The 15,327-nt window shown below is 40.8% G+C and overlaps 1 protein-coding gene across 3 annotated transcripts in view; it reads right to left on the bottom strand.

Moving 5' to 3' along the window:
* The window catches only part of camsap1b (calmodulin regulated spectrin-associated protein 1b), a 32,437-nt gene that overhangs the window by 10,931 nt on the left and 6,179 nt on the right, over positions 1–15,327 (bottom strand). For 2 of the 3 annotated variants that reach the window (XM_044197756.1, XM_044197757.1), the window contains exons 3-8: positions 10,186–10,448; positions 4,946–5,107; positions 3,574–3,654; positions 3,105–3,137; positions 429–570; positions 32–171 (exon numbers count right to left, since the gene is read on the bottom strand). In XM_044197756.1, coding sequence (XP_044053691.1) covers positions 32–171; positions 429–570; positions 3,105–3,137; positions 3,574–3,654; positions 4,946–5,107; positions 10,186–10,448 — 821 coding nt within the window. The remainder of the gene's footprint in view (positions 1–31; positions 172–428; positions 571–3,104; positions 3,138–3,573; positions 3,655–4,945; positions 5,108–10,185; positions 10,449–15,327) is intronic. The other variant, XM_044197758.1, reaches the window with a different exon arrangement.

The following is a 15,327-nucleotide window of genomic DNA, read 5'->3' as shown; positions in this document are numbered from 1 at the left end:
ATGAAAACACAGTATATGTCAGTTTTTGTACCTTGAGCACAAGCGGCGAGTACAGCATGTCCTCTGTGGTCAGATAGAAACTTTTATTCAGATACTCGTTGGCAAACTCTCTGAGTAGCTGGATGTTGTACAGGCTATCAGCGATGGATGGTACTTCCTTCAGGCAAATATCTGATCAGACAGGCAGAGAGCAGGTCAGATCAGGACACTCAAAGACCTCATGGCTATAAATGTCACACTGGACTGGACTGGGACAGTAAGCCATGTGCAAGTGCCAAAAATAGTATCACACATGGATATTAAATTCAATGTGTTAGCAAAGAAAACCTGATGCTCTTTATGAAAAAAAATTCTTTGAGGGCAATTGATAATCAGTGAGATGCATGCGTGACTGTGTGAGAAAGTGCATGCATGCAAGCACAGCATACCCTCCAGCTTCATGAGGTCTGGGCAGTAGCAGTGGACCACGGTGAGCAGTGCAGCTCCGTCACAAGCATCCCTCATCAGGTCTTCCAGCAGTGGGAAGAAGGGCAGCTGTCGGCCGGAAGCGTGCTCCCGACGATACCTTACCTAACCAACAGGGGGAGAGGATGAGGTTTTATGAGAAGAAAAGCCAAAGCAACATATTGATCACGGATGTTTCCAACCCAATTAATGTTCATGAGTCATCCTAAATGCAATGACTAGTGTCACAACTAGAAATCTCTTTTGTTGTGAGATTCACGTCTGAACTAGTCAAGGCATATATTGATCACAGATGTTTCAGCCCCAGTTAATGTTCTAGTCTAGGCTATCAATTTATATCAGATCATATTCTCCCCATATATTTATAATATAAAATATATATATATATATATATATATATATATATATATATATATATATAAAAGCGGATACTCCTCTTTAACTGATCAACAGCAGGTTTAGTGTAATTTCAGATAGAAAATTATGCTTAATGACAAAACTGCGTGGCATCGTGATGACGCAGTTTAGGGAGAACCCTGAAGACCTGGTTAAGTATGAGGAGATGGAGGTGGAGGTGTTAGAGCAGAGATATGAACAACAGAGTGGATGGTCAGCCTTCCTTGGGCCTTAATGGGAAGGCAGCTAGCGGTGGAGCCCAGGCAAACTAGGCAACGTGAGCCAGCTGACTGGGAGGGAAACTGGGGTAATCACTGGCCCACTTATGGGAAATGAGTGTGTGGTTAGTACAGAAACTCACTCACCCCAGATGCATTAGTTTTGGATATATATTCTATACAGCTGTAAGATGGGCATTTTCAGTATTTATTTCAGTTTCCACAATTCACTTGAACAAATTGAACAAGCACAAATTAACTAAAAAACAGACTTAAATAATATTGGCTATAAATGGTTACATAGGCATGTACATCCATTATAGAAACTAAAAATGGCGATCAATTACAGACCTACATATGATTTGGAGCAACATAAATATAGACCGCAGAGGATGCCAAAGCAAACTGTACTGACTGGTACTGCTGCTTGCTTCTGAATGACTTACAAATATTCACCTTACACTGAGAACACCACTCCCTATGTAATGACAATCTGACAGCACTACTAAAAGAGGCATAAAGAAAATTAATTAATTAAAGTTATTTAGAAATGAAGATCTTGTTAGCCTTGCAGTCTCTCCAGTACGGAGAGATGTGCAAGATATTTGCATCACACAATGCAGGAGTGGGAATGACTCCAACAGAGCCGATATTAGCTTATTGTAGATATATCTGTATCAGTGTATATGCCGGTTGATAAATAACAAAAAAAAAAAAAAACTTTGTACAGAATAAAGTGCAGAAATACCAAACCAGCTTTGAGGTAACTAAGAAACATTGTCACCAGAGAGAGACAGCGCACTGACAAGTTGATTTTTCAACTGTAAAGTGTCATGCTCAGTATGTATCTTGGTTCGAAATTCTTAAAAAAAAAAAAAAGACAAATCTAAGGAATCCGTTTCAAAATTGTTTGTTTACATTATGTGTCTATGCAAAAAACAAATTACTATTGGCCGCTACATCAATGTTTTTAACTCAAATATCAGAATAGGCCTAAAAAAACGCAGTTTTGGTCGGGCAGGCAATAAACTCCAAACACAAATCAAGAACAATGTATTTGTCATCAAAAATTGAACCCTTTAATCAAGAGATCAAAGCTTTATTTTAAAAGACAAACTAATCAAACATGCCAAACCATAGCACAGGTCTGGTGAAACTGAGACGGCCATGCACAGTTTAAAAAGATCACAAACAGCACAAAAAAAGCTAAGCAGCTAAAAAGATATTTATCTAAATAACTTACATGTATAGCATTTTCTTAACATTTCCTCTGATGCATCTACAGTGTGTTGGGAGGCTATTCCACAAAATTATACCAACTGTACTTAGGCAGCTTTTGTCACAAATCACAGGTGAAACTACCAACCAAACTGAAGGAGCTCTACTACAAAATGAGTTCTACACAACTAAGAGGGAACACTGTACCGCTCCGGAAAGCTCCTCTGGCTCCAGCATGCAGTGGGCCAGCTCGTGCATGACATCAAGCTGATACATACACAGAGAGCAGAGAAACTGTCAGAGGAGACCATGGGCACAGAGGAAACAGTGTGTGAGAGCAGAAGAGAGAGACCGGAGGGGGAATGACAAAGCAGATCAGTGAGAGGAGGTGGCCAGGGATGGGACTGCAAACCAAAGGAGATGTGCTGGAATGGATTTGCTCTTATTCTCACTGGGCAAGCAAATACCAAACACACACACGCGTACACACACACGCACAGCGAATCCACATGGCCTACATGAGCTTGAAATGAGATAGCACACATTGCATAGCTAAAAGAATAGCTTTTGAACACTTTAAAAAAGGTCAGAACAACCTTACACCTGTGTGGCATATTTGTCACATAGGTGGAAAAAAAAAAAAAAACTGTTAGCTTTCTCCCCCTTGCCGACACACTGGCAGCACAGAATGAGCTTGAATGAGCCTTGGTGGAGTGTGCGCGCACATCAACACAGAACTATGCGTGCAAGGGGGAGAGGAGGAAGAAAATGGGGTTATGGGGAGGGGGGGGCTGGCATCCAACTTACAGGGACTAGCTTCCAATACCATTTGGAGGGAGACTATCCAGTTTGCAGGGATAAGAGAGGGGAGGGAGGGACAGATGAGGAACAGGAGCAGAAAGATTAACAGGTCAGAGGTCACAGACAAAAGGACTGGATCTGCTTCCGGTTTAAACTGAGAAAAAGAGAGCAGGGTCAGAACAACTCCAAAATCCCATTAAGGAGAAACATTCCTTATCAAAACTAAGGATCCTGCCATTTCCTTGAACCTAGTTTTTGCTTGATAAAAGATTTTGCGGTGATGACACCCACCTGGATAAAGATTTAATGAGGAAAATGTTTTTAATAAAAAGGAGTTACTTCTAAAAGTCCCCAAAAGCCAGAAATATGGAGCTATCAGAAGAAACTTGTTGGCCATTTTGGCTCTGGTATTTTAAGTTTTTAAGATTTCTTTCCTGTAAAAGAAGCAACTGGAAGACACTGTGAGCGACTTTACCTTTTGGTGGCTTGGGGACTCCAGGGGGTGGTGCTTGACTTTGTGCTCCCTTTCTGTCATCTCCCTCATCTTCATGTTCACCTGCAGAAGAAATAATGACATATTCAGTACGTTTACATGTACTCAAGAAACGAGGTTACTCAGAGAAACCAGGTTATGCGGAAAATTGAAGAACGCGTTTACATGCTCTGTAGTAGCCTTGTTACCGTAAATATGCATATACATGCAACAGGTCAGTAATCAGGTTTCTCCCCTACATTCTACCTTATTTTGGAAGATTGGCTTGCTTGTTTCAACTGTTTTTTTTCCTTCTTTGGTGAATGCATCTCTGCCGGAGCAGACTTGCAGCTCAGTGAGACGACAGAAAGACAGAACACAGCTCTTCCTCAGCAAAAATGTGTCTGAATTTACAAATAGTAAACTATTTAGCGGTGGAAACCAAGTTCTTGGAGGCTAGTTTGACTTTAGATGGAATTATTTTAAATACAGGGTGCATTGCTACGTGTAATGACTTCTCCTTTCATCTTTCCACTCCACTGTTGCCCGGTTACTTAAGTGCATGTAAACGAAATGACTATCATATCATATTTCGTCAGTGACATTGATTAGTCAAGTGACAGAAAATTAAAATTCTGATAACCGTTGAAGTCCTTTATCAAACAAAAATGCCAAACATTTGCTGATTCTATCTTTGCTGCTTTTCCAAGCTTTATATTCTAGTAAATTTAATATCTTTGGGTTTTGGATTGTTGGTCCAACAAAACAAGCCATCTGAAACTTGAACCTTAAGCTCTGGAAAATTGTGATGGACACTTATCAGTGTTTGACATTTTACAAGCTAAACAATTAGTAGATTAATCAAAATAATAAAAACAAATGCGATTAGACAGACAGACAGATAAACCAGGAAAAATATTCCCACTTGGGAATAAATACTGTCACAAACAGACACTTTCCTTTTCCCAGTGATGGTGTGGACATTAAGATGATTAATGGACCCAAGTAATTTCTTTCACTGCCTCAGGCCTTCAACCCACTGATAATGAGTGCAACATGAGCCTGAGGCTCTTATGTGTGCGCCAGATCCACATTCCTATCTCTTGGCCCGTCTCTGAGCACCAGTGACATACAGGCCTCAAGAAAACAAGTCACCTATGATGTCAATGTGAAACAGATTATTCCTCCCACATGGTGCTGAGTGGCAGCCTAGGATCATAATCAGCTAGACATTTAGGGAATAAAAAGGCTGGATTGGATGTATGGAATGCTGTTGCTTGGAAAAGTTTTTAAATATGTACTACTGTGTTTCTTTTATTATATCTTCACTTCTTATGTCTGTGCTGTGTGTGTGTGTGTGTGTGTGTGTTCAAACCTTGTTGATCCAGAAGACCATAGCGTCCTCCAGGTCAAAGGGCAGCTCCTTGGAGGCACTGAAGGTAGAGAAACGCTTGACAGAAGCCACCACTTTCTCGATGCTGATCATCTCCACTGTGTAAGCCATCATCAGGGCATCGATCATGGGCATGTGAGCACTCTGGATGAGTGAGAAAGAGAAACAGAGGACAATTCAATTTCATTGAATTTTTACCCCAGTTTCCAATGAAATTAAGAGCTGGGGGCAAAGAAACTGAGATTGCAATCTAATGCAGATTCATCCAAACAACATAAAACACTATGGAGCTTATTAAAGTGGAATATTATCTAATGTGCGTGCTTACTTTGTAATTACAACAAGCAATGAGGACTATGCTGAAATAGTTAACATGTATTTAAAGTATACCCATCCTGATGAATCTACCCTGTGAAAAGTGAGAAATTACGACCAACTAGACACATCACTTGAAGTAATTTATCATAACATTTATCAGATTTTGTTCAGTTCCCTCTGGAGCCAGAAAACACTATATGTACAACTTTTTTCATATATGAAGTAGCACTACTCAAGACCTGTAGACAGACTTTGATGTGTAAAATTGGTAGGCGGAGTTCCTCTTTATGTGTTGTACATTGTGAACGTCCTTCAGACGTGTTTGGACGACAGTTCTAGAGCTGGGTATCGCCACTGATTTCCCAGATCGATTCGATTCTGATTCATAAGGTCATAAGGATATGAAAGAGATTCTCAGAGAACTAATGCTGTAAATTGTACAAGGAACCCTCTAACCTGGTGCATTTTTAAAAATATTAATGTTTACATTAAGAATTGACCCTTTAAATCACCTACAACATTTGATATTTCCAGTCAGACCGCCCAGTGTTTCCCCCACCATTTTATTATAAATAAATATATAGATATTAAGAAAAACAACTTGACATTTAAGGTTGAAATAATGTCCCTTAATCATATAAAGTTCAATTATTGCATTTCTAAATGTTGTGGTGTTATTTCCGCATTAAAAGAAAAAATATATAGATTGTTAGAAAGATTGTTTGATGACTGCTCAATGGCAGATTTTCACACAACTCAAATGAAGATCAATTTTAATCCCAGTATATCCCAGTTCTAACTTTTGCAGGTAGTGAACCATCATTTGAAGGTCATATTGTGTTATAAAAATAGTTAGTGACCAGTGGATTCTGGGACATAACAGCCACTATGGGGTGTGGCTAAATGGATGAGATTAATGGATAAAAAGGTACTGTCTAATTCAGAGCTCTAGTGGGACAATCCTGAGGGTCCTAAACAATTGTGCAGCTTTAAATAACATACCACGGTTTAATCAAAGGTGAAAGCTCTCATTCAGCACAATGGGTGTCCTCCCTTAAACCTGCTCTCTATATCCTAATGAAATCAAGAGGCCCAGCAGGGGTATCCCTACTCCAAGTCTCTTAACACCTGCCTACCAGTAAAAATATTGCTTCTTGATAGCCAGGGTGAGAATTAATACCAACAAAATACTAATAAAACATTTATTTGCCAGCTGGCAAAACCCAATTTTGGTAGTAAACCTCTTTTTCTAAATTTCAAAGCTTCTATGTAAAAAGTCTGTTACTAAGAAAGTCTGTTACATTCAGTTAGGACACGGTGTAAGGGTTATTCCTTGTCCACAACATCACAACCAATAATGTAGAACCTGAAACCATTACATAACAAATATATACATAACCATTGTTTCAGTCAGTGCTTTGTTTAACATGCTGCTAGCCTAATCCAATTAGTGATGGAAGTGCACAGAGATTAGGCTCTTTAACATAATGGATGAGGGTTATTCAGAACTTTGACCACAGCACGACTTACATGGACGCAGACAATAACAGTGAAAATCTACTTCCGGAAAAACCTAGACTGTAATATATAAGACAGGGAAAAGTTAATACATGAAGAAAGGATGAAGACTGTGTATACAGGAAGCTAAAGGCTGCTCAAGTTCTGCTGGCTCATTGGATTCACTCACACACTGGCTAATGTTTTGCTGAGCTGTTTCGGGTTTTCAAAAGGCAATTTAAGCATTGAGGCAATTTCAGATAAATTATTGTTCCTTTTAGACTGGCAGATCTCTGTTCACAACTGCTGTTGCTCTGCCTCCATTTTAAGGATAATTCAGGTTTATTAAAACTCTGATCTTTTCTTCAGACGTTAGGCCATCGTTTCTGCATCAGTTATGATACACTGTACTTAATTTCTGAGATCTAGGAACATGGTGACATTGCTTGTCCAAAAGGGCAACAAACTTTATCATTCAGACGACCCAAGGGTCGTAACAAGCCCAAAGTTTAGCCAAATACTGATAACTAATACTTCATTGCACAAGAAAACTGTGTGCGTATACAATACAGCAAGTACGGTGGGTCAAAGATGAACCAGGAAGTCTGTCTGTAAACTGTGATCGATGTTTACATACAGTTTAAGTAATAACTATCATTCACCTTTGTTTTCTCTTCCAAGTAAGTTTGCATAACCTAGGAGGTTGTTTATAACCTGTATGATTGTCTGACTGCTTGTTTGTTTCATGCTTTTTTAGCAATGTCAGCATGTTCCCACATCTCAGCAATTTCTTCGGTGAGTACAATGTTGTCATAACCAATACAAGAGAGCTCTCACATGAAGGGAAAGGTATAGTAATGTATATTAAAAAACTGACATTATTAGAGCATGACTGATGGTGATATTTGTTTATCACAGATACATAACGGGTGGTAAGAACAAGAAACTGCAGTACAGATATACCATGGACATTATCTGAGGAAATTTATAAACTGTGTCGATTTTCATTGCTAGTTCATTAGCGAGCACTGACAAGTTAATTCACTATAAAATGTCCCGCTCAGCAAATATTCTGTTGAAACATTCTTAAAAACATAATCTGAGGGATCCTTGCCCAAAATGTTTGGCATTTGGAAAAACAACAACAACAACAACAATAATAATCATGGCCAATATATAGCTATTTAATAAAACTTTTAAAAATTCTTGAATATTGATATTGGCTTAAAAAAATGCAACATCAGGCTCCTGTTTCCATACACAGACATATGTAAAATTTTCAGTTAAATATGCAGTACAATATGAACAGAAGAGTTGTAACAATGTATGTGCAACATAATAATGCAGCAGTATCAAATATTGAATGACTCAAGGTGCACTGCATTTACCACCAGGTTTCAATACGTAGTACTCAATAAATACACAAAAGGGCAAATATAACAGCATGGTGCTGTTCGATCTTTTGTTCTCCTCTAACACTCACTCCGCACTTCATCAGCGCAGCGTGGAGCCCCATGGGGAGCAGGGGTTGCTGTTGCCGTGAGCTGTGTGTGCACACTGACAGACAGACAGCGTGCACACGCACACATTCAAAAGTTTAAGCGGACTCAAGAGGATGGCTAGCTTCTCAAGGTTTTACAAGCCCCAGCTGTTGCCCCCAACAAGAGTCAGACAAGGTGCAGAGGAACTGTCTGCAAGTACAGAATCTGTTTCATTCACACAAACACAGACACACAGACACACACACGCACGCACGCACGCGTAGAAAAATGCAAGTTGCTATGGAAACACCTTGTCAAGTCAGCATACTGGGAGGGGGGTTCCAACAGTCTATCAGAGATAAGCAGTGTCCTGCTCAGGATTTTCCATCTCCTCACCAGGCTTTGTGTCTGGCTGCTTACACACAGACCTGTGTGGATTATTTTGTCAGGCCACTAGCAGGAAAAGCAGACGCACATCCCTGACTAGCCAGCCTGCAGAGAGGAGGCCTGTTCAACACCATTGCTGGTTTCCATGGTAACAAAAGGGTAGGAAGATGGCTGAGCGCAAGTGAGCTGGTTGGTGTTCATTCTATCCTTCTATCCACTACGCTGTGATGTGGTGCTGTTGATTCAGGTGATGACCTAGAGGATGTGAGTTACACACCGAGGGCATTTAACCTGTTTAAGAGCTGATCTGTGAAAATATTATAAGCATTACACTTGTATGATGACCATAGAAAGGGTCAGTGGAGCCAAGCCACCAGTTTCCTGCATAAACACAAACTTCTCTGTCATCATATTTATTATTATATTTATTTTCCCCAGAAACAAACTAATGAACAGCAGGGAAGCAAAGCTGGATAAAAGACATTTAATCTGGGCATTCAAGGACAAAGGGGAAGATTTTCAAGTGCCAGCATTCAGCAAATGCTCTTAACAGATTGACAAAAATGTAGGTGAGAAAAATATCACACACAATAAAATCCATTCTAAGAAGTATTAGCGCAAGAGTAACCCTCTTAACACTGATGCCCCTGATTAAACTGCCTGTTCTGAGAGGGCACAGGCCTCAATGTTTTTATTAGGATGTGTATATTGACCAGCTTTACTATAGAAATTGTCCATAAAAAAAATAAGAACAGGTTCTAATATTTGGCTAGTGACAAGGAGAACAAACAGATGTGGAAAACTATATAAAGTGTTTTTAAGTGTGAAAATAAGTCTGGCCAAAAACCTCCCAAGACAGACTGTTATTGTGCTATGGCAATGTTGTTTTCAAACACACCACAAACCCTAATCACAGCCCTATCTTGCACGACACTCCTAACACAACTAGCATGAGCAACAGTCAAATTCCACCTCTTAATTTGAATAAAAAATTATAAGGGTGCAGCCAAATCATCTGGAGACTGTTCCACTACGTCAAGCAGCAAAACATGTCTGAAACTCACTTGTACACAGTGTATGATGTAAAACAATTGCAAATAACTGAAATTTCATGCCTAGCCACAAGGTTTTAAAGTTACTTTACACAGCAGATAGAAGCTTCCCAGTGGCTCAAATGCCTGTGGCTGAGATTGATTGCACTGCTGGATAAGGATAAAAGCAGTAGCCTCTTCCACTGATTTCACTGTGGCTAATACATCAGAAGCGGATGTTACAGGTAATGTGCAAAGTTGTTTCTGGCCTGGTTTCCTTCTTCTCTGACAGGCAATCTGTGCATCAAGTTACATTTTGTAAAAGCTACTGCAACATCATGGCCTGCCTGGTGCTGAATGTGTCTGTAAACAATAAGCGTATAAACATGTCAGTATTATTGACTTTTAATTTCACCAAGAGCAGCAGCTAAATTTACAAATCAGCATATCAATTAGGATACCCACCCTTTTTTCCAGGCAACTATCAACTAGGTGTCTATCCACTCACCATTTTGATGGGCATACAGGCCAGGTCCTCATCTGTGACGGGTGTATCGTCACTTTCCACGACATATATGCCCTTCCTGGACAGAGACTGGATGACGGACAGGTGGGACTGCAGAGACGCCGCCTGTTCCGTCTTGAGGATGAGGGTGCAGACACGGCAATAGAGCTCGCAGGACAGCAGCAAGTGGATGACAGGTGGCTTGATGTGTTCCTGGTCATACTGGTCTGTGTAGAACGGGTCCCTTAAGTCCTCTGGAATATGGTCTGCAATGGAGAGAGTGGTTAAGTGAACCATGTGGCATTGCCATGTGCTCCTAAAGTAGTATGTGCAGTTTAGCTTTTTCAAATTGTGACCTGGATTGAAGACAGACATATGGGTTGGCTAGTAAGATAACAATAGTAAGACAGTGTATGATGAAGCAGGAAAATTATGGTGCATGGCAGGAACCTTTAACACCAACATCTCTGTCTGTCTCGGCCTACACCCACCAAACTTCTACAGTGTCAACAGGCTACAGGAATGCAACAAAGCTTTCCATGTAATATTTGCTCTATGCCGGCTTCAGTTTACTTGGAGCAAACATGGCCAATTATAATTGTAAGTCACAGCTTATTTCCTCAGGAGTACATTGGGAAACAGATCCTTGCTAAGCTGAGTCCTAAGTGAGAGCAGGCTTCTCAGGTGACACGGTGGGCTTTGCCAGCACTGGAGGCACAAAAACGAAAAGAAAACATTGACCTACACAAGAAATTCTGTTGCTTTGGATGTGAAGTCACTCTCAAAACCAGAACCCACAGCCATATAAGGGCAAGAGATGAAGCACTTGACTTCAAGCATGCACAAGCCAAATATATACTGCAAGATAAACCACACATTGAGGCTTAAAATAGGTCTAAAATGATGCACAAAACCTGTCCAAAATCCTGCACTACCAAAACGGTGTGGTGATAGAAAATAACCCTGCTCCATTAAATCTGTTTTGAACTCTGCCTGAGCTCCAGTAGCACAGCATAAGTCGTATGTGTGTACGTGATGTGTTCTTACTGTCTGCTCTGACTGACGGGATAAAGGGCTCACAAAAACAGAAAGGCAGGAATGCAGCTTCTTCTGATAATGTGGGTGATGATACACTAAGCACAAATGTTGAGCTGCACAAGTGAGGATGCAACAAACTAAGTTTTGAGAAATATATAAACTATGTTGGCAAATAATAATCAAGTATAAAACATGAACTAGCAAATACAGATCACAATGTCAGTTTAGGCTGCCCAGTTCTGGACAATTGAGATTCTGATTTTCTGTCACAATTCCTCTAAGTCTCACATTGTAGATGTTTGTGTGGTCAGGTCTATTTTCCAGTTGTTTTTGTGGCCTTGCTCCTATTATATTTTATGGTGATTGTTCAGTGGGTTGTATAAATTTGTGGTGTTACCCTGCGGTGCTGCAACAGAACTAGGGTTGAATAAGATCAAATACTTTACGTCAAGCGGGAGGTTTCCTAGTTTCTAACACATTTAGTCCTTGTTTTTTTTATTTTTTTTTATTCCTCCTTAGCAAAGTACTGCTCTTCTCTCTTCCGACGATCTGTTTTTGTTTCTGCCTGTGCACGTTCATCACGCGGTGCATCACAGTCTTGTCATTTGCTGATGCCACTTAGGAAATAGGGATGTCCCAATCAAGTTTTATTTTTGGCCCTGATCCCAATCACTGTTTTAATATTGGGTATCTGCTGATACAGAGTCCAATCTTATACTTATATTTACCTAAATGTTGATTAAATATGTATGTGACACATTGAAACTAACAGCTGTAGACTACTAAATCTGACAATCTATCAAATTGGCATATGATGATGTCCAAAGTAAAACATCGGGATGGACGATGACATTGTTACTCACCTGGTCTTTCCTTACTTTTCCTCCCTACTTGCTATAAGAGTAGCATGGCTCCTTTAAGGAACAGGGCAGTGCGTAGTGAGTGTGTGGGTGAGCGAGAGAGAGTGGTGGTGACTACACTCAGAGCAGACAGGTGATGGCGAACGGAGCAGAGGGAAAGCTTAGCACTGAAGTTGTCTAGTGGCAGTAAATGTACAATACAGGTTACAGTTTGCCCAGGTTACGGTTTGCCCATGGTTAAACACTGCAGCTCCTCAATACCCAAGAGGTTCCTGTGCCTTGCCTCCCAGCTGCTGGGTAAAAGTTAAAGTTAAGGTGGTTAGCTCAAAGGTTAGCATCAACTACAGCCCTGGAGGAAAACAGTCTTCCCTGTGCTTCCTGACTGCGGTCTGAAAGCTGCAGCAGGAACAGTTAATACTATGCTTAAAGTTACCTCATTAAGCAGATCATATGATTATAAAAATTATTTTAAATACTAGTCATAGTGATAAACTACTCTTATTAGCTTGGCAGCCATTGGTGATGGACAATGGCATCGTTCATCGGCCCAACCCTAATCAGCGCTGCAATACTAGCAGGCTGAAGTGGACAAAACACAGTAACGTTCAGGAAAAAAGGATTGGTTGCTAATGCAACTATGAAGATTTGTTGTCATGTAGGAATGAGACTGCATAAAAGGTTTTAACTGAAATGGCGATTTTAATATCATTAACCATGCAGCCCTTATGTCAGTAGATAGCTGCTAATGCTCAGATCACATCGATCCTGTATACTGCATTCCTCATGCAATACAACAACACAGACCTCACCGATATGCTGTCTGCCTCCGTACACATGGTGCAAATAAGGATGTCATTGTACAACAGCATTAATCTATTATGCATAACAACCAGCAGTATGGGTCATTCCTAGAGAGCTGCGTCTGAGTATATAAACACATTAGAACAGTGGGAATGATTGTATATGAAAACAAAGGGGTTTGGCTGGGGCGAGACTTCACGTTTGACTTCATTTCACAGACACTGATGTTGTGTGGCAGCAGCCTCCCACCCTCCTGCCACCAATAGCCAGGCTGAAAAATATACTAACTGGGATCAGGGTGGAGCATGAGGATAGGCAGCAAGACCAAGGATGTGCTACAGCAGAGTCAGCCAACCATGATCAGCACCACACCACGATCAGCACAAGCAGGGGAGAGCAGGGCAAGGACGAGCAATGTGCCTGCAACCATGACGGGGTTTACTCTCGCTGGTGTTGTGTCTGGCTGTCTGTCGCTCAGACTGGGAGCAGCTGTGGCACATGCAGAGGGCAGTAGGACATGAGAGCATGTACATAAACATAGACATGCATGATCGCAGACTTAACAGGGAATGCATGCTGATGAATACACACCAGACGCACCTCAATCTCAGACAACCCCCACATCACGAGATGGCTGCACTTATTTATAATAGAACTACGTCACTTCAACTGTTTACACGGCACTGTTCGTGTCTGTCCATCATTGCACAAGCCAAGCAAACGATTGTGCAGCAATAGTATCGTAGCAGACACCATATGAGCCATAGGGTGAAAATCAAGTGGGCCTAATATATTCAGTACCCATGGGAGGAAGATAATTGTGCCTGCACCTGAGTTGCCACCCTCTGAATCGCCAAAGCTTTGGGGCTACTGTATACTCTATTGTAACTGAAAGGCATCTCCCAAGTTCATCTGTGGTGCATTGTTTTTGTTTGTACGGAGATGCTCCATTTTTCAGCATGCATCGTTAGCCAGGGCCTACGATGACAGACAGTGAACTGAGCAAGCAAATGCCTAAGAGCCTTGGTATGAACTCTGAGAAAATATGAGCCTAAGTAATGAACCTTAGTACAAATAGGGTTTAGAGCAAAACGCTGGGCTAAAAAACAGCCAAAAGAGACAACAGCTTTCCATCCACAAACTGGATTACCATTAAAACTCCAATCTTACTGTCATTTGTTTAAAATGAATGCTTCAGTAGCATTAGGTAATCTTTGTAATGACCAGAAATGTAAGAGACTGCAGAATACAAAGGAAAGCTTGTATGAGCCTCTGAGATAATGATGGATGATTTCATCAGAGACTACACTGATGCAATGAACATGCAAAGCAGTGAATGATGGGACTTTTGCATCAGATAGCCAGATAGCTGAGGCTTATACTGACTAAGCTGAACAGCTACGATAAGGAGACACCATGTAGCACATCCAAAGGTAAATAGCAGCCCTGCAGTAAAACAATGGCGGTATGCTGTTAATTTTCAGACACTGATGATTAAACACCTGCCAAACAGTCAGGATGTTCCCCGTTGGTATGTCTGAGTTTAGAGGTTAAAAATGTATTATGTGAGCGAAGGTCTGCCGAGAAAAATTAGGCCAACATTCTAGCATATGACAGGTTTTATTCCCCTCATGGTTAATTAGGGGTGTAACGGTATGTGTATTTGTCCCGAATCCATTTGGTACAGGACGTCTGGTTCGGTATGCCCTATGACCCAAACTATTACTGTCAAAATAGTCTGTTTATATCGACTACTTGCACCCGAGGAATAGAAATTCTAGAGCGTGAGTTTTACCCAGAACCTTCTGGCAGAGCACCAGTTGCTGTCTATCAGCTGTAGCATGCTAGTCGCCTTAGAACAGTTAGTCAAGCTCATGTAGTGTTGCTGCCTCCGAATGGTAAACACAAATGAGATACCAGAGCTGGAGGGTCCTCCCGTGGCATTTAGATACTCTGTATGGGAGCATTACAGTTTCCCACTTAGTTACGATTGGCAACTATGAGTGTCTAACGGTATGCCGACATCGTTCAACTGAAGTCGGGTATGTCTTTGGAAACACTTCAAACATGTCATTTACGACGGCATCACCCGAATGCGCTAATTAGCATAACAAGACAAAACCATACTGGAAGTGGAGTCCTTCTCCCCCACAGCCTCTCACTGCAGATTCAGACCGTGCCAAATCAATAACTAATGCTATAGGAGTATTTATCGCTGCAGATATGCGACCATACTCGGTCGTATAGAATACAGAATTTAAGCATATGGTCAAAGTGCTTGAGCCCCCCTACAATGTGCCTTCATGTGTGCATTTCAGTCAGTCTGTTGTGCTGCTCTGTATAAACGAGCACAAGCTGCAGTTGTTCAGGAATTATCAACAATATCTTACAACATGTGACATTTGTGTTATTTATTTGTTATTTATTTTTTCTTATTGACAATATG

Source organism: Siniperca chuatsi, linkage group LG5, assembly GCF_020085105.1.
Source record: "Siniperca chuatsi isolate FFG_IHB_CAS linkage group LG5, ASM2008510v1, whole genome shotgun sequence".
NCBI lineage: Eukaryota > Metazoa > Chordata > Actinopteri > Centrarchiformes > Sinipercidae > Siniperca > Siniperca chuatsi.
This window is presented reverse-complemented; position numbering and strand designations above follow the sequence as displayed.